At 43.1% G+C, this 17,784-nt stretch overlaps 1 protein-coding gene across 5 annotated transcripts in view; it reads right to left on the bottom strand.

The window, feature by feature from the left end:
• LOC106585467 (breakpoint cluster region protein) overlaps positions 1-17,784 on the bottom strand; it is a 43,375-nt gene that overhangs the window by 5,576 nt on the left and 20,015 nt on the right. For 3 of the 5 annotated variants that reach the window (XM_014171698.2, XM_014171696.2, XM_014171699.2), the window contains 11 exons: positions 16,653-16,793; positions 5,203-5,324; positions 4,873-5,038; positions 4,569-4,688; positions 4,285-4,360; positions 4,082-4,186; positions 3,864-3,938; positions 3,224-3,321; positions 2,999-3,130; positions 708-767; positions 266-375 (listed from right to left, as the gene is read on the bottom strand). In XM_014171698.2, the coding sequence (XP_014027173.1) occupies positions 266-375; positions 708-767; positions 2,999-3,130; positions 3,224-3,321; positions 3,864-3,938; positions 4,082-4,186; positions 4,285-4,360; positions 4,569-4,688; positions 4,873-5,038; positions 5,203-5,324; positions 16,653-16,793 (1,205 nt within the window). Of the gene's footprint in view, positions 1-265; positions 376-707; positions 768-1,642; positions 2,948-2,998; positions 3,131-3,223; positions 3,322-3,863; positions 3,939-4,081; positions 4,187-4,284; positions 4,361-4,568; positions 4,689-4,872; positions 5,039-5,202; positions 5,325-16,652; positions 16,794-17,784 lie in introns of those variants that run through there. The other 2 variants (XM_014171697.2, XM_045707185.1) reach the window with 2 other exon arrangements.

The raw sequence follows: 17,784 nt of genomic DNA, 5'->3' as shown, positions 1-17,784 counted from the left end.
TTATCATGAGAGCCTTGGGCTCCCTATGAAAATAGAAAAACCCAAACAAGGCATGTCTTTGAGAGTTATTCCTGGCCTTACATTGAAAGTGAAGGAGGTTGGAGGAGGTATCCCATTCATTTGGCAATATTAGGTCTGATCTGTGTTGGTCACAGAAATGTGGTATGCATTACACTGAGGCTCTCATGACAGGCTTAACATGAGCTGATTTGGTTCAGGGTGCTGAGATTATACAGAGGCTAACAAAGACACATTATTCACTCACTTGGTTACAACACTTATTTTCACCCCAAACACGCCTGACTGTTTCCGCGAGGGCATTCTCTTTAGACTGAACTCTCTGCTGGTGAACTTCATTGACAGCTTCACCTCAATCTGTACCAAGAGAAGTTAAGAATTAGCCAGCAGTCAGAGAAATGAAGACCATTGCATGTAACATCATCAACACAGTAAATGTAAATACAGGGGGCACACTTAATATTGAAAAGTCTTTATACCACAGTAATCATCATTGGAAAAACCATTGTAATTACCATGTTATACAGGCCTAGATAACGTATTCAACAATGTTTACACTGGCCACTGGAGTATAAAGTGGTGCCAAAAACTGTCCCTTTGCAAAACAAAAAAAAGTAAGATGGTGTGGTTTCAGAAAGATTTGTGAAAAACAGTGATGATTTAACATTTCCTATGCTGGTAATACGTACTCCGTTCATGGTGATGACTGTTCTTTGCCAGTCTTTGCTTTGTAGGGTCTGGGGATCCAGCTAGAAAATATGGAGACATCTGTCAGTCAGAGCAATCATCTGACCCAGTAAAGACAAACTGATCAGACAAACGCTGTTCAGACACCATGATGGTGTGGGATTGATGCAGTCTTTATCTCAGTACAGACATGTTATAGTACTGTATTAATGACATCCATTTTATTATTAAGAACCACTGAGATATTTAAACCACTAGAATGTTTCGCACAGTTAGCCTCTTGATCCTTTCCAACTTATCAGAGACTAAAACAGAGTATAAAAAATAAAACAAGTTTGAAGGAAACTGTCCATATTAGAAGGAAATGATCATTTCACAGAAGAAAAGCTAAAACTGCACAAAAGGATTCATTTAATGATGAAGATGGTTATTTTGTATTTCTTTCCAATCAGTAAGCCTGGGTCTTACATACCAGTTACCCATCACTTTCCCTCGTCCTTACATAAGCTCCATATGGTTGAGTAGTGTCAACTCAAGTTACTGTGCTATTTTAATCATCTGACTAATACCAAGCTGCCAACAGTTCTTTCTAGTGGTCAGGCACAAGTGTGATAACATCATCTCATGGTATTCAGATGATCTACCATGACAGATGTCCTCTCAGCCAAGGAACCAACAGATACTCAATATAACTCTGGTAATCTTAATCTTTTTGTTCTGTGGACATCTTCTTACATAAGGCGGTGGACTTATCAAAAGAGAATAGAGTATTAAGTATGAGAATATAACACATTCAAGGATACTTAAAAGATGTACCAACTAAGGATGTATGTACATATTAATATATCTACCCTACCCTCTAGTAATGTTCCTAATCAAATACCATCCACGACAACAATAAAGACCATTCTCTCTCTTATGTGTGACATGTCTTTACCTTCTGTCTGAGCAGAGTGCTGCGGACCTTGCCCCACAGCCGTGCCCCTGTGCCTGGGGGCTTCCTGGGACCTGTGTCCCCCTCATCCTCCAGAGAACAGCTGCTAGTGTTCACCTCTCCAATCAGACTGCTGGTCTGATCCAGAATCAGCTCTTCAGTACAGGTCTCACCCATTCTTTTAGTTGAGACTCAGTCGTTCACTCTCTACTTTCACCACTAATGTACTGTACCAAACAATGGGACAAACAAAACGAGACAGCAGTCCAGAAAATAATCTTCCAAATCAGCCACTCTCTCCTAAACAATCCCCACCAAACAGCATGGGATTGGATCCCTCTGATCTGATATGGTTATTGTATTGTCTCAAAGAATCCTGAGGCCCGCATAGTCTTTTAGTGGTCCGGTAGAGTCCCCCACAAGTGTGTGTGTCCTGTCAACTCCTTAACCCTGTCATGCTATCAATCCTTCCACACCAGATAAAAAATAAGTTGAACAAAGGCAGCCTCTCAACCACGCTGCCTCCCTGTTGTTCCAGTTCCCAGATGGATATGTGGATTAACTCCTGAGAATCCCCTCCTCCTGTGATTATGGACACACGCTGGTGGCTGCTCAGAGGTTGTTATGAGAACTACAACCCCAAGCCTCCTACAGGATCCTCATCAGTCACCAGTTGGTAGATATTTTTTGGGTCTACTGGCTCCTCCTAACTGAGTGCCTTTGTCTGACCCTTTCTCCTTTCAACCAAACCCTCCCACATCTGATCTGTCTCTTTTTAATCCCCAAACATTTGGGCACACATGCACACACAATGTTCAGACTGCCTCTCCAATCAGCACTTATCTCAAATTCCACAAACAGATCAGATCAGACCCAGGCCAGAGGGTCACACACAATTGAATTGAAGTGTGGGACCACGTTGGCTGTGGATTGTCCAAAAAGACAATAGAAACAGTACATTGTCTATTCAAAAGACAAACATACAATGTTCTCTTTTGGATGTTTTCAGGGTTTTTCTGAGAGGGGTCCCGCTCTGTCTCACATCCACTGGATGGATCTGTGCCAGGGGCTACATTTGGTCAGCCTGTTTCCCTTCCCAACTGTAATCCCCCCCTCTGTCACAACACCCCATCACCAATCAGGCTGAGGTGACCCAGGAGCATCCCCCACAGCCCTTTTCCTCACCACAGAACCACACATGGTGGGATTATCCACAGACAGGGCAGCTATTGGGGCTGACATACTAGATAAGTCATTTTCGCCACTGTGGCCTATTAGTTAATTCAGCTATGTCACGGTTGACACTGTAGACCAGCGTGACAGGCAACACAAAATGTGCTTCATACTCTCACTCCGTACCTGTATCTGTCCTTTGGCCATGATCCTGTCTGTGCTCTCTCCGTCCTCCTTGTTTTGCTTGGCTTTGTTGTAGCACTTCTCATAACACAGCAACCTCAGAGTCTGAGAGCCTTCCAGCTCAATCTCAAACTCCTGCAGGGAAACAGCAAAAAAAAAACACGTAAGAATCAATCCAGCAGATAAGGCAGAATAGACAGGACACTAACTGACAAGTGGCATCCTCACCTCGTTCCACTTGGGTTCTGTGGAGTCTCTGTACACTCGTGTCTTGGCTTTGTTCACAAAATAGCCAAAGGAGTCCACCTCCAGAGTGCAGTAGAGATCTGTGTGGAAGAAGAAACAGTTCATGGGAGTTAGCATGGTTCATAGGGATACACACTGAGTCACAGTAAGACCTGGATGGAGGAGTATACATGTACTTTGCCCTACACTGTTAAACCATACTTTATGACAACCCTCACAATACAACTTGCCGTGCCCTCTGAATCTGGTAAGTATTGAGGAAAATATTTCCTGTCCAGAGCATGTTTACATCTGGATTAACAGGTCAGATTTGTTATAAAATAAGAGATACTGTATGCATGTGAGCTGTACGCGTGACTGTATTTGGGACAAAGAGTGAGACGACAGGGGTTTTCCATCCAGACCAGCTGTGGCCGGACCACAGTGTTCCTTGTTAATCCTCAGAGTTCTGACTGTTCCCCAGCAGCTGTTCCACATGGGAATGTCCGCTGACTGCCAGGTGACAGCCGGACTGGAGGAGACTGACAGCGGAAGGGAAGGACAGCCTTGGCTATACTCCATTCAAGGTGATCAGTGTAGGACACCAAAAAATATGGAGAAAATACACAACTGAGCCACTTACTCAAGCTCTGTTGGAGGCCTGATGCAGAGTGAACAATGACATTCAGAAAACCGTAGAATCCAGACGATTCATCTTCTAAAGAGAGGGGAAAGTCATGAGAGTTGTTCAATCAAAAACAACACTAATAAACATCTCCCTCTCTTATTATTAATAAGTGTGACATTACTAACCAGCCTTCCATCCTTACCAATGCTGTATCAGTTGTGTCTATGGCCTACCTTCTTTATTCATGGTCATTGGTATAGTATGGACCGTCTGAAGCTTCACACATGAGTTGGTGAGCATCTGCAGCTCCAGAGAGGTCAAAGAGAAGCTTTTGAAACCTGCAGGAGGGAATGGAGTTCAGAGAGAGACTGACAGCCACCATCAGCTCAATCATGGGATTGTCACAAGCATAGCTTATGTTGCAGAGAACACTCACACTTCTTCTGTTGCTCGCGGATGATGTCCTTCCACTCCGCACGTTCGTAATCTGACGAGATGAGGAATGTGAAGCCCTGAAACACACAAAAGAACATGTAGCCCTCTGCTGTACAATACAACAGACATCTTAGCAATGCTGTACCACATTTCTACACCTGTAGGGGGCAGCAGACCCTGGACCAAAATATTTCAAAGTACAAACAATGAGCTGTGTAGTTGTTAGATATGACCTTGCAGAACCATAGGTGCAGAGAGAGAGTAATCAGTCAGTGGCTGGCTCACCTTGCCGTTCCTGTTGGCCACTCTAAAGGCCATGCTGGGGGACATGAGCAGCAGCAGAGAGTCCTGCTCCGACAGCTTCTTCCTCAAACGCTCCATCGCCTTCCCTCCTTTAGTGGTTCTCTGCACAGACGCATATAGAAGAAGAGCACTCAGACAGCTGCTGCCGTCTCAATGTATAGCACTGTCTCAGTCATTAATGGCTATTATGAAGCCATAATCTGGTCAAGTGTTTCAACATTATTATAATAAAGTGATCCGTTATAACACTACAGGGATTTCCCCTCTGTCTGACGTCTGTTGTCACCTTCTCTCTCTGGAGCTCGTTCTTGATCTGTGAGATTCTGATCTTCATGGCGTCAATCTCCTCTTCCTGGACCTGGGGTATGGGCGTGGCCTCTGAGTCCTCAATGGTCTGGAAGGTGAGGTCTGACAGTGGGATGTACCACTTACAGTCATACTGCTGGCCTTTCCTGGAGAGAGACAAACACACACACACACACACACACACACACACACACACACAGGAACCATCAAACAACAACACACACACACACACACACACACACACACGTAAGGAACACCACAGCCAGGATATTAAACAAACCATCTGGTCCATCAGTAAATCTACACTCACCCTGCAGTCTGTTTCTTCAACTTGGCACAGAGAAGTAAGTCTGTGAAGAGGAAGACATGGCGAAGCTTTCTGGATCCCTCCACCAGCTCCACCATGAAGCAGTCCCTCAACAGCTGACGGTTCTACAGGGGCAAAACAGGGAATCACACATTCATTGGATATTTTTTCTATTCATATTTGCTAGAATTTGCTTCCACACCACCAGAGTGGTGGTATGGAAACATTTTTCAGTAATGTCCTTGTCAAGTTACTTTCTGACCCCATCACATTCAGCAAATGAGAGCTGTACCTCAGGCAGCTGACCCTTAACCCCCTCATTCAATCAATTCACAGTTGACAGAACACAGATTATACCCAGAACACAGAATCAGTAGTTGTCGAGTGGGTTTCATAAACAATAAATGTACTCTGATGACTCACGTGACTAGGGTTGCAAAATTCCGGGATTTCGGGAAAATCAGGGAATTTATGGAAAGTTGCTGGAATTATGTATCCCTACATATGACACATGGTCAGAACATGTTATTATGGCCCTCAAGTGGAACCAGTATGTGTATGATATACCAGTATGATGTATGTGGCCTGACTGGTTCTAGACAGGAGGAGCATCTCCAAAAGGAATACTTGCACTGAATAGCAGAGGTGAGGACTCGAGTCATATGACATATTTGATGACTTGACACTCGACAGAAAATAAAATAACTTTACTTGGACTTGGAGCCTCAAGACTCGACTTTGACTTGAAATTATCTGGCCAGGTTTGGTAACGTTTTGTCACTCATTTTGTGGCACAGAGTCTCTACTGTCCAAGCAGCCAGAGACAGCTGCATGCCAGCATCACACTTGCAAAAAAACAAAAAACAGATTGGCTAGTTAAAACGCACACTTGGCCCTCTGATTGGACCAGCAAACTTTCAATCAACAGGTCGAGTGAGCTAGCACAGTGAGTTTTTTTTGCATCAAGCAACAATTACTACTACTGGCTACTGGTCTGATAATTAATCATTTACTTGCATTTGGAATTTGTTGTTAAAATGAATTACATAATCAAAATGTGTTGTGGACAAAAATAATTTTAAAAACCCTCTGGTAGTCTCAATAAATAGACACAGATTTGTATTTCAGCAAGTCATTGCATGTATAGATTATTTTTTTCTTGACTTGAAAAAAACTTGACTCAACTCGCTCTTAGAATTCACGACTTGGACTTGACTCGAAACTCAACCCGTTCTACTTTGGACTCGACTTGACACTCAGACCTTGTGACTTGCTTGTCACTCGAATAATAGTGAAACCTCTGCTGAATAGTAACATAATATTTTAACTAACTTCTAGAAGCTGCTGGGATAAAGATATTCTCTTCCCATAAATTAACATCTGTCCTCAAACAGATTTGAGACCTGGTTGTAAAAAGTGTAAATGAAAGAGATCAAGTTAAATCAGTGTCTTGTTATCAAAGAAAATCAAATCAAACTTTAATTGTCACATGCGCCAAATACAACAGGTGCAGACCTTACCGTGAAATGCTTACTTACAAGCCCTTATCCAACAGTGCAGTTCAAATAATCTGGGTGGCCATTTGATTCATTGTTCAGCAGTCTTATGGCTACCCTCTGTAGCGGCTTACGGTCAGATGCCGAGCAGTTGTCATACCAGGCGGTGATTCAACCGGTCAAGATGCTCTCGATGGTGCAGCTGTAGAACTTAAGGATCTGGGGACCCATGCCAAATGCCAAATCTTTTCAGTCTCCTGAGGGGGGAAAGGTGTTGTTGTGTCCTCTTCACAACTGTCTTGGTGTGTTTGGACCATGATAGTTCATTGGTGAAGTGAACACCAAGGAACTTGAAACTCTCAACCCGCTCCACTACAGCCCCGTCGATGTTAATGGGGGCCTGTTCAGCCCGCCTTTTCCTGTAGTCCATGATCAGCTCCTTTGTCTAGCTCACATTGAGTGAGAGGTTGTTGTCCTAGCACCACACTGCCAGGTCTTTGACCTCCTCCCTATAGGCTGTCTCATCGTTGTTGTGTTGTCAGCAAACTTAATGATGGTGTTGGAGTCGTGTTTGGCCACACAGTTGTGGATGAACAAGGGAGTACAGGAGGGGACTAAGCACACAGCCCTGAGGGGCCCCAGTGTTGAGGATCGGCGTGGCAGACGTTTTGTTGCCTACCCTTACCAGCTGAGCTGTAGTCAATGAATAGCATTCTCACATAGGTGTTCCTTTTGTCCAGGTGGAAAAGGGCAGTGTGGAGTGTGATTGGGTCATCTGTGGATCTGTTGGGGCGGTGTGCGAATTGGAGTGAGTCTAGCTTATCTGGGATGATGCTGTTGATGTGAGCCATGACCAGCCTTTCAAACACTTCATGGCTACCGACGTGAGTGCTACAGGGCGGTAATCATTTCAGGCAGGTTACCTTCGCTTCCTTGGGCACAGGGACTATGGTGGTCTGCTTGAAACATGTAGGTATTACAGACTCGGTCAGGGAGAGGTTGAAAATGTCAGTGAAGACACTTGCCAGTTGGTCCGCGCACGTCGTCGATGCACTTATTGATGAAGCCGATGACTGAGGTGGTATACTCAACGCCCTTGGATGCATCGCGGAGCATATTCCAGTCTGTGCTAGCAAAACAGTCCTGTAGCGTAGCATCCGCGGCATCTTACCACTTCCGTATTGAGCGAGTCACTGGTACTTCCTGCTTTAGTTTTTGCTTGTAAGCAGGAATCAGGAGGATAGAATTATGGTCGGATTTGCCAAATGGAGGGCGAGGGAGAGCTTTGTATGCATCTCTGTGTGTGGAGTAAAGGTGGTCTACATTGCGTGCACAATTATTAAGCAAGTGAGTATTCTGATCTTATCATTGTTTCTATTCACATTTTCGAACTCCAAACCATATAAACTTGAATGCTTATTGGATTTAATCATTTTCAGGTGATATGTATTTGTGTAATGAGGGAGGGTGTGGCGAAAGTGAATAACACCTTATATCAAGGTGTGCATAATTATTAGGCAGCCTCATTACCTCAGGTAAAATGGGCCAAAAAACAAATTTAACTGACACTGAAAAGCCAAAAATGTAAAATGCCTTTCAGACGGATGCGACACTCTTTAAATAGCTAAACTATTGAGGTGTGACCGCCGGACATTCAAACGTTTTGTTGCGAATTGTCAACTGGGGAGCAAAAAACGCATGGGGAAGAAAAGGCGCAAATTAACTGCAAAAGACTTGAGAAGAATTAAACGTCAAACTACCAGGAACCCATTATCCTCCAGTGCCACCGTATTCCAGAACTGCAACCTACCTGGAGTGTTCAGAAGTACAAGGTGTCAAGTGCTCAGAGACATGGCCAAGGTCAAGAAAACTGAAACAAGACCACCACTGAATAAGATTCACAAGTTGAAGCGTCAAGATTGGGCAAAGAAATACCTGAAGACAGATTTTTCAAAGGTTTTATGGACAGATGAAATGAAAGTGACTCTTGATAGACCAAATGGATGGGCCCGTGGCTGGATCAGTAATGGACACAGGGCACCACTTTGAGTCAGGTGCCAGCAAGGTGAAGGAGGGGTACTGGTATGGGCTGCTATCATTGAGGATGAGGTAGTTGGACCTTTTCGGGTTGAAGATGGACTGAAACTCAACTCCCAAACCTACTGCCAATTTCTGGAATATTCTTTCATCAAACAGTGGTACAGGAAGAAGTCCTCAGCATTCTAGAAGGCCATGATCTTTATGCAGGACAATGCTCCATCACATGCATCCAAGTACTCCACTGCTTGGCTAGCCAGCAAGGGCCTCAAAAATGCCTGAATAATGACCTGGCCCCCTTCCTCACCTGACTTAAATCCTATTGAGAACTTGTGGGCCCTTCTCAAAACGTGAGATTTACAGTGATGGAAGACAATACACCTTTTTGAACACCATTTGGGAGGCTGTGGTTGCTGCTTCATCGAAAATTGATCGTGAACAGATCAAGAAACTGACAGACTCCATGATGGAAGGCTCATGGCAGTTATTGAAAATAAGGGTGGCTATATTGGTCACTGTATATTTCTGAAAGGCCAAAAATGTTATATAATTGTCATTTTGTGTTACTTATCTGTTACACTTACTCTAAAAATTGAGAATAAACAAGTGAGTTGAGAGAATTTTTTATTTTTATTTAGTTGCCTAATAATTCTGCACACTAATAGTTGCCTAATAATAATGCACACTTATATATTTCCCTGAGAAAGGCAAAACTCACTTTTCCCTTGTTAAACATTCAGGTTTGAGGTTCAATAACATTTTGGATTGACTGAGAGCATTGTGTTTGTTCAACAATAAAATTAATCCAGAGGAATACAATTTGCCTAATAATTGTGCACGCAGTGTAGAGTTCTTTTTCCTCTGGTTGCACATGCTGTTAGAAAATAGGTAAAACGGATTTATGTTTGCCTGCATTAAAGTCCCCAGCTACTAGGAGCGCCGCTTCTGGATGAGAATTTTCTTGTTTGCTTATGGCCTCATACAGCTGGTTGAGTGCGGTCTTAGTGCCAGCACTCAACCAGGTGGTAAATAGACGGCTAAGAATAATATAGATGAGAAATATCTTGGTAGATAGTGTGGTCTACAGTTTATCATAAGTCAGGCGAGCAATACCTCGAGACTTCTTTAATATTAGACATCGAGCATCAGCTGTTATTGACAAATAGACACACTTGGCTAATAGAACGGACGGCAGCGGGGGTTTAATCACTTGCCTATGAATTCTCAGAAGGCAGCCCGACCTCCGCCCCATTTTTCTCTGTCTTTTCTCCACGCAAATGACAGGGATTTGGGCAGTTCCCAAGAAAGCAGTATATCCTTCGCATCGGACTCGTTAAAAAAAAGAGCCAGTGTTTACAGGAATAGATCCTAATAATCCTGCCTGCCCGGCCAGTCCAGTGGGTAGTTGGTAACTGATGCAGTGACATCTGCTCTTCCTGTGGCTAGAGTGGGGCTGTGAATGCTTGGACTGTTAATACTGACCTTTGACCCTACGGGCTGAAAGCTGCTTATAAATAAAAAAATAGCACCGATGTGGGACTCGACCAAACCATCCTAACCACATTTATGCAAAAACAAGGAAAACTCCACCAGGGAGATGCCCTCATGGATTTATAGTCACTGTATTGACATGGCCATCGGTTACTTTGACATATCTCAAAATGGAGGATGACTATCTGATGACAAAATTGGTAAGATGGGCCCAACTAGGGTTGCACATTTTGGGGAATATTCAGGTGGAAATTTTCCCTGGGAATATATAGGAATTAATGGGGATATATGCAAATTAATATGAATACTATTTAAATGTAGATGTTTTTTGCATTGGAAATATTTACCATATCATATAGAGCCAGAAACATAAACCTTTTACCTTATCATAAGTAGACATCATTTCAAATGATTAAATCCATCCAATAGAAATGTTATTATGAATTTTGGTTTAATTAAATGGGTTGACTTTTCACATGGGATGATTTCACTGAAAAACAAAAGGGAATATTGAATGATCCCCAATGATCCATCGCATCTCCCCCCAAAAATGTCAACGTACATCTGTAAAATGATTCTGATTCCAGGAGGACCATGAGTTGTTGCTATTGATAAGGTGTCTGATTCATCATTTTCACCTCGAATAGAAGTAGAGGGACTTTTGTCAGAGGTTGCTTGTTGTGAGTGCGGAGGGAACTTTATGCACTTGGCCAGGTGATTCTGCAACTTTGTTTCATTCTTCACATATGATTTGGCACAGTATTTGCAAATGTACCCAGCTTTTCCTTCTACATCAGCTGCAATGAAATGTCTCCACACATCAGATAGTGCCCGTGGCATTTTCCTGTAAAGATTAGAAGAAAAATATATACAATTCCATGTACAGATAAATAGTTAAGCAGTTAGATTAAACAATTCATTTGTAAGATGTTTTATTTTACTTAACATGTATGGATTAACACTCCTTAGTTAGCAGGCTCAATCAAGCTAAAACCCACATGGTAGCAACTAACCAGCAGAAAATGTTAACAAGTTAGAAATTATTTAAACACACTTTGCTGTAGACTACCATTTACCAGTTACATGATTTTTTGTTATGTCATAAAATATATTCACCCCACCCAGTATTGTAATCAAAACTTACCAGAAAGCATGTAGTCCTTGGCTCAGACAGTGTAGTGGGGTGGGCTCAATAGCATCTCATTAGTGTGCAAGATCTTGAGAATCAGCTGTACATGTGATGGAAGAATGCACTGTGCATGCAGAGGGTTGCAATTCCATTGAATTGGGGACAGTTTCACCAAAATATGCCACAAGACCTCGAATTGCCTTAAGTGTATCCCACAAAAAAAGGTTCACTGTTATAAGCTAAACATTTTTTATGAATTTAAGCAACATTCCCAAAATTCTGGGGCTTAACTTCAAGGGAAATTGACCCTTTGCAACCCTAGGCCCAACTAAATCGAACCCTGGATTTCAATCACCACAGTAAGTTTATCCAGTTAGCTACCAAACTCCAGTCACTTACAAGTACTACATTTATTTTGCCTTAAACAAATAGAGGCCTATGAATTGTGGAATACTACAATAGAGCCAACCCATACAGAAATGTAGTTTGTCTGAGTTTCATTCTCACGTTTACTTATTGTAAGAAGTCTGATGGACAAAGTGGGAAAGGTTTCCAGTAATAATAGATGAAATTCAGCAGGGGTGAGGGAGTGAGGGTAAGTAACTAGTACGTGCCGCCACAGGAAAGGGTGGACAAATACTTGATAAGACGTGCTACAGGTCATTTCTGGGAAGCAGACTTCAGAGTGGAACAGGAGGATGGGAGTGGGGGAGCCAGGACAAGGATGTAGGCAGTGCGATGGGCTTTCCTGGTCAGAACCATATTATTTTGTCATGAGCTTCCTCTACGCTCCACTTCCTCCACTAATAAACCAGACAGGCAGAGATGACTCAGCAGGAATCTGACTCACAACGCAGGTTTATTGGAGTTTACAGACACACCATTTCCCTGGCTTTTACAGGAACTGAGAAGCACTGATTGGTGTGTTTACGGACATATTCAATCAACCTTATCCCAGTCTGCTGTCCCCACATGCTTCAAGAGGGCCACCATTGTTCCTGTTCCCAAGGAAGCTAAGGTAACTGAGCTAAATGACTACCGGCCCGTAGCACTCACTTCCGTCATCATGAAGTGCTTTGAGAGACTAGTCAAGGACCATATCACCTCCACCCTACCTGACACCGTAGACCCACTCCAATTTGCTTACCGCCCCAATAGGTCCACAGACGACGCAATCGCTATCACACTGCACACTGCCCTAACCCATCTGGACAAGAGGCATACCTACAGTGGGGGGAAAAAGTATTTGATCCCCTGCTGATTTTGTACGTTTGCCCATTGACAAAGAAAGGATCAGTCTATAATTGTAATGGTAGGTTTATTTGAACAGTGAGAGACAGAAAAAACAGAAATATCCAGAAAAACACATGTCAAAAATGTTATAAATTGATTTGCATTTTAATGAGGGAAATAAGTATTTGACCCCCTCTCAATCAGAAAGATTTCTGGTTCCCAGGTGTCTTTTATACAGGTAACGAGCTGAGATTAGGAGCACACTCTTAAAGGGAGTGCTCCTAACCGCAGCTTGTTACCTGTAAAAAAAGACACCTGTCCACAGAAGCAATCAATCAATCAGATTCCAAACTCTCCACCATGGCCAAGACCAAAGAGCTCTCCAAGGATGTCAGGGACAAGACTGTAGACCTACACAAGGCTGAAATGGGCTACAAGACCATCGCCAAGCAGCTTGGTGAGAAGGTGACAACAGTTGGTGCGATTATTCGCAAATGGAAGAAACACAAAAGAACTGTCAATCTCCCTCGGCCTGGGGCTCCATGCAAGATCTCACCTCGTGGAGTTGTAATGATCATGAGAAAGGTGAGGAATCAGCCCAGAACTACACGGGAGGATCTTGTCAATGATCTCAAGGCAGCTGGGACCATAGTCACCAAGAAAACAATTGGTAACATACTACGCCGTGAAGGACTGAAATCCTGCAGCGCCCGCAAGGTCCCCCTGCTCAAGAATACATATACATGCCCGTCTGAAGTTTGCCAATGAACATCTGAATGACTCAGAGGACAACTGGTGAAAGTGTTGTGGTCAGATGAGACCAAAATGGAGCTCTTTGACATCAACTCAACTCGCCGTGTTTGGAGGAGGAGGAATGCTGCCTATGACCCCAAGAACACCATCTCCACCGTCAAACATGGAGGTGGAAACATTATGCTTTGGGGGTGTTTTTCTGCTAAGGGGACAGGACAACTTCACCGCATCAAAGGGACGATGGACGGGGCCATGTATCGTCAAATCTTGGGTGAGAACCTCCTTCCCTCAGCCAGGGCATTGAAAATGGGTCGTGGATGGGTATTCCAGCATGACAATGACCCAAAACACACGGCCAAGACAACAAAGGAGTGGCTCAAGAAGAAGCACATTAAGGTCCTGGAGTGGCCTAGCCAGTCTCCAGACCTTAATCCCATAGAAAATCTGTGGAGGGAGCTGAAGGTTCGAGTTGCCAAACGTCAGCCTCGAAACCTTAATGACTTGGAGAAGATCTGCAAAGAGGAGTGGGACAAAATCCCTCCTGTGATGTGTGCAAACCTGGTGGCCAACTACAAGAAACGTCTGACCTCTGTGATTGCCAACAAGGGTTTTGCCACCAAGTACTAAGTCATGTTTTGCAGAGGGGTCAAATACTTATGCAAAAAATGCAAATCATTTTATAACATTTTTAACATGCGTTTTCTGGATTTTTTTGTTGTTATTCTGTCTCTCACTGTTCAAATAAACCTACTATTAAAATTATAGACTGATAATTTCTTTGTAAGTGGGGAAACGTACAAAATCAGGAGGGGATCAAATACTTTTTCCCCCCACTTTATGTGAGAATGCTGTTCATCGACTACAGCTCAGCATTTAACACCATAGTGCCCTCCAAACTCGTCATCAAGCTCGAGACCCTGGGTCTCGGCCCCGCCCTGTGCAACTGGGTCCTGGACTTCCTGACGGGCCACCCCCAGGTGGTGAGGGTAGGTAACAACATCTCCACCCCGCTGATCCTCAACACTGGGGCCCCACAAGGGTGCGTTCTCAGCCCTCTCCTGTACTCCCTTGTTCACCCACGACTGCGTGGCCATGCACGCCTCCAACTCAATCATCAAGTTTGCAGACGACACTACAGTGGTAGGCTTGATTACCAACAATGACGAGACGGCCTACAGGGAGGAGGTGAGGGCCCTCGGAGTGTGGTGTCAGGAAAATAACCTCACACTCAACGTCAACAAAACAAAGGAGATGATCGTGGACTTCAGGAAACAGCAGAGGGAGCACCCCCCTATCCACATCGACGGGACAGTAGTGGAGAGGGTAGAACGTTTTAAGTTCCTCGGCATACACATCACAGACAAAGTGAAATGGTCCAACCACACAGACAGCGTGGTGAAGAAGGCACAGCAGCGCCTCTTCAACCTCAGGAGGCTGAAGAAATTCGGCTTGTCACCAAACACACACAAACTTTTACAGATGCACAATCGAGAGCATCCTGTCGGGCTGTATCACCGCCTGGTACGGCAGCTGCTCAGGCCCATAACTGGAAGGCTCTCCAGAGGGTAGTGAGGTCTGAACAACGCATCAGCGGGGGCAAACTACCTGCCCTCCAGGACACCTACACCACCCGATGTCACAGGAAGGCCAAAAAGATCATCAAGGACAACAACCACCCGAGCCACTGTCTGTTCACCTCGCTATCATCCAGAAGGCGAGGTCAGTACAGGTGCATCAAAGCAGGGACCGGGAGACTGAAAAACAGCTTCTATCTCAAGGCCATCAGACTGTTAAACAGCCATCACTAACATTGAGTGGCTGCTGCCAACATACTGACTCAACTCCAGCCACTTTAATAATGGAAAAATTGATGTAATAAATGTATCACTAGCCACTTTAAACAATGCCACTTCATATAATGTTTACATACCCTAGATTACTCATCTCATATGTATATACTGTACCCTGTACCATCTACTGCATCTTGCCATCTTGATATGTAATGTATCACTAGCCACTTTAAACAATGCCACTTTTATACGTTTACATAGCCTACATTACTCATCTCATATGTATATACTGTACTCTATACCATCCACTGCATCTTGCCAATGCCGTTCTATACCATCACTCATTCATATATTTTTTTATGTACATATTCTTATTCATTCCTTTACACTTGTGTGTATAAGGTAATTGTTGTGAAATTGTTAGGTTAGATTACTCGTTAGATATTACTGCATTGTCGGAACTAGAAGCACAAGCATTTCGCTACACTCGCATTAACATCTGCTAACCATGTGTATGTGACAAATAAAATTTGATTTGGCTAATTTACAGTAACCCTCAGATTCCTAATGTATAGCTCTGAACCTGTGCTGCTTGGGGGAATCTATCTTATTATGCAATCTACCCAACTAACTACTGTAACTGTCTGAATGGACAAGAGACTGGTGATTTCTCATTTTGACGCAAGCTGTGTAATCGGACACTATTTTGCTTATGGAATGGTGCAGTGTGACATCAAAGTGTCTGAAAAGAAGACAAGTATGAAAGCATTATAAGGGAGGTCCAGATAGCCACAGGGCCAGGTTGGGGTGTCTGTGTGCCTCTAAAGCCGTATTCACATTGGCAGTTTGAAGTGACTCATCCTATACATTTGCATATCCGATTAGAATCTGATATTTTTCCTGCAAAGATTTTTCCTACAAAAAAGCACACGGAATCTGATATTTCAAGCCACATATCAATTACAAATCTGATTCCTGGCTATGTGACTTGTGTCTGAACGGTCAAATCTGATTTATTTGCCCTCAAGTGGTTTTTTGACTTTTTTTCAGCATATATTGTTTCTTGCTAGCTACTCTGCTGACAGTTTGACAAGAGCATGTGGTAGCTAACTAGCTTGTTAATTAGTAACAAATACATTTGTGAATGTGCTAGCTAGCTAGTTGACTGCTGTGGCTAGCCAAAAAAGTATTGTTTGAAAGTTGGATCATCTTATCCTTTGAGGCTTTAAAAGTGTTCTTACCCTATGATTTTGAACATTCAAAGCAAACGTCCATGGCAAGCATTGTTGTCACCTTAGCTTGCTACATAACTTCTGAGTGACAGGAAGCACAAGCACCAGAACCAATCAGCCTACCCCACTGTACACACACACCCGTCGTTACTGTGACAACTAGTGGAGCCTTGTCAGCAAATTACTGCTGTCTGAACATACACACATTCGATTTGGTCACTTGAAACTTTCTGTTTGGACAGTCAGTTGTCCAAAATGCATGCCACCTCATGTCATAGCCTGCCACACTGACCTCTCCCTTCTTCACTGTCATAGACTGCCTGCGTGGGGTGATCTCCTCGTTAATGCTGGACAGGAAGTTCTGGGAGATTCTCAGGGCATCCTGCAGCAGTGGATAGTCTGGGTGGCTGGAGGGGGTGTGTTTCAACAGGTCCTGAGAGAGAAAGAGAGAGAAAAAGATAGAAAGAGGGTGAAAGACAGAGCGGGTGAAAGAAAGAAATAAAAAGAGGGGTGAGAAAGGTGAAAGAAAAAGAAAGAAAGGAGAGGAGAGAGAGAGAGGGTGAAAGAAAGTAAGAGAGAGATAGAAAAAGAGTGAAAGAGTAAGAAAAAAAGGAGAGAAAGATGGAAAAAAGAAAGAAAGAAAGCAGAGAGAAAGAAAGTAAGAAAGTAGGAGAAAGAAAGAAAAAGAAAGGAGAAAAAGAGGGTGAAATAAAGAAAGAGAGAAAGAGGAGAGTGAAACAAAGAAAGTGGAGAGAGTGAAAGAAAGACAGAATGAAGAAAGAAAGATAAACCGGGTGAAAGAAAGAGAGAAAGAAAGAAAGAAAGAAAGAAAGAGGAGACAGAGTGAAATAAAAAAATGTAAGAAAGGAGAGAAATAGTAAGAAAGAAAAAGAAAAAAGAAAGGAGGGTGAAAGAGAGAGGGTGAAAGAAAGAGAGAAAGAAAGAGAGAGAAAGAGAAAGGAAACAGAGCGAAAGAAAGAAAAACGTAAGGAGAGAAATAGTAAGAAAGGAAAAGAAAAAAGAAAGGAGAGAAAGAGAGAGAGGGTGAAAGAAAGAGTAAGAGAAAAAAGAAGAGGGTGAAAGAAAGAAATGAGAGAAACAAAGAATGAGAGAGAGAGAGAAAGAGTGAGAGAGACAAAGGAAAAGAAGAGAAAGAGGGTGAAAGATAGAGAGGAGAGAGAAAGAGGAGAGAATGACAAAGAAAGAGGAGAGTGAAAGAAAGAAAGACAGAATGAAGAGAGAGAATGGAGAGAGAGAAGAGACAGAAAGAAAGAGATGAGAGGGGGAATGAGGGAGAAAGAAAGAAAGAAAGAAAGAAAGAAAGAAAGAAAGAAAGAAAGAAAGAAAGAAAGAAAGAAAGAAAGAAAGAAAGAAAGAAAGAAAGAAAGAAAGGAGGGCAAAAGAGTAAGAGAGAAATAAAAAGG

The sequence above is a fragment of the Salmo salar genome, chromosome ssa24, assembly GCF_905237065.1.
Source record: "Salmo salar chromosome ssa24, Ssal_v3.1, whole genome shotgun sequence".
In the NCBI taxonomy this organism is placed as follows: domain Eukaryota; kingdom Metazoa; phylum Chordata; class Actinopteri; order Salmoniformes; family Salmonidae; genus Salmo; species Salmo salar.
Note: the sequence above shows the minus strand (reverse complement) of the source record. Positions and strands in the feature narration are given on the sequence as shown.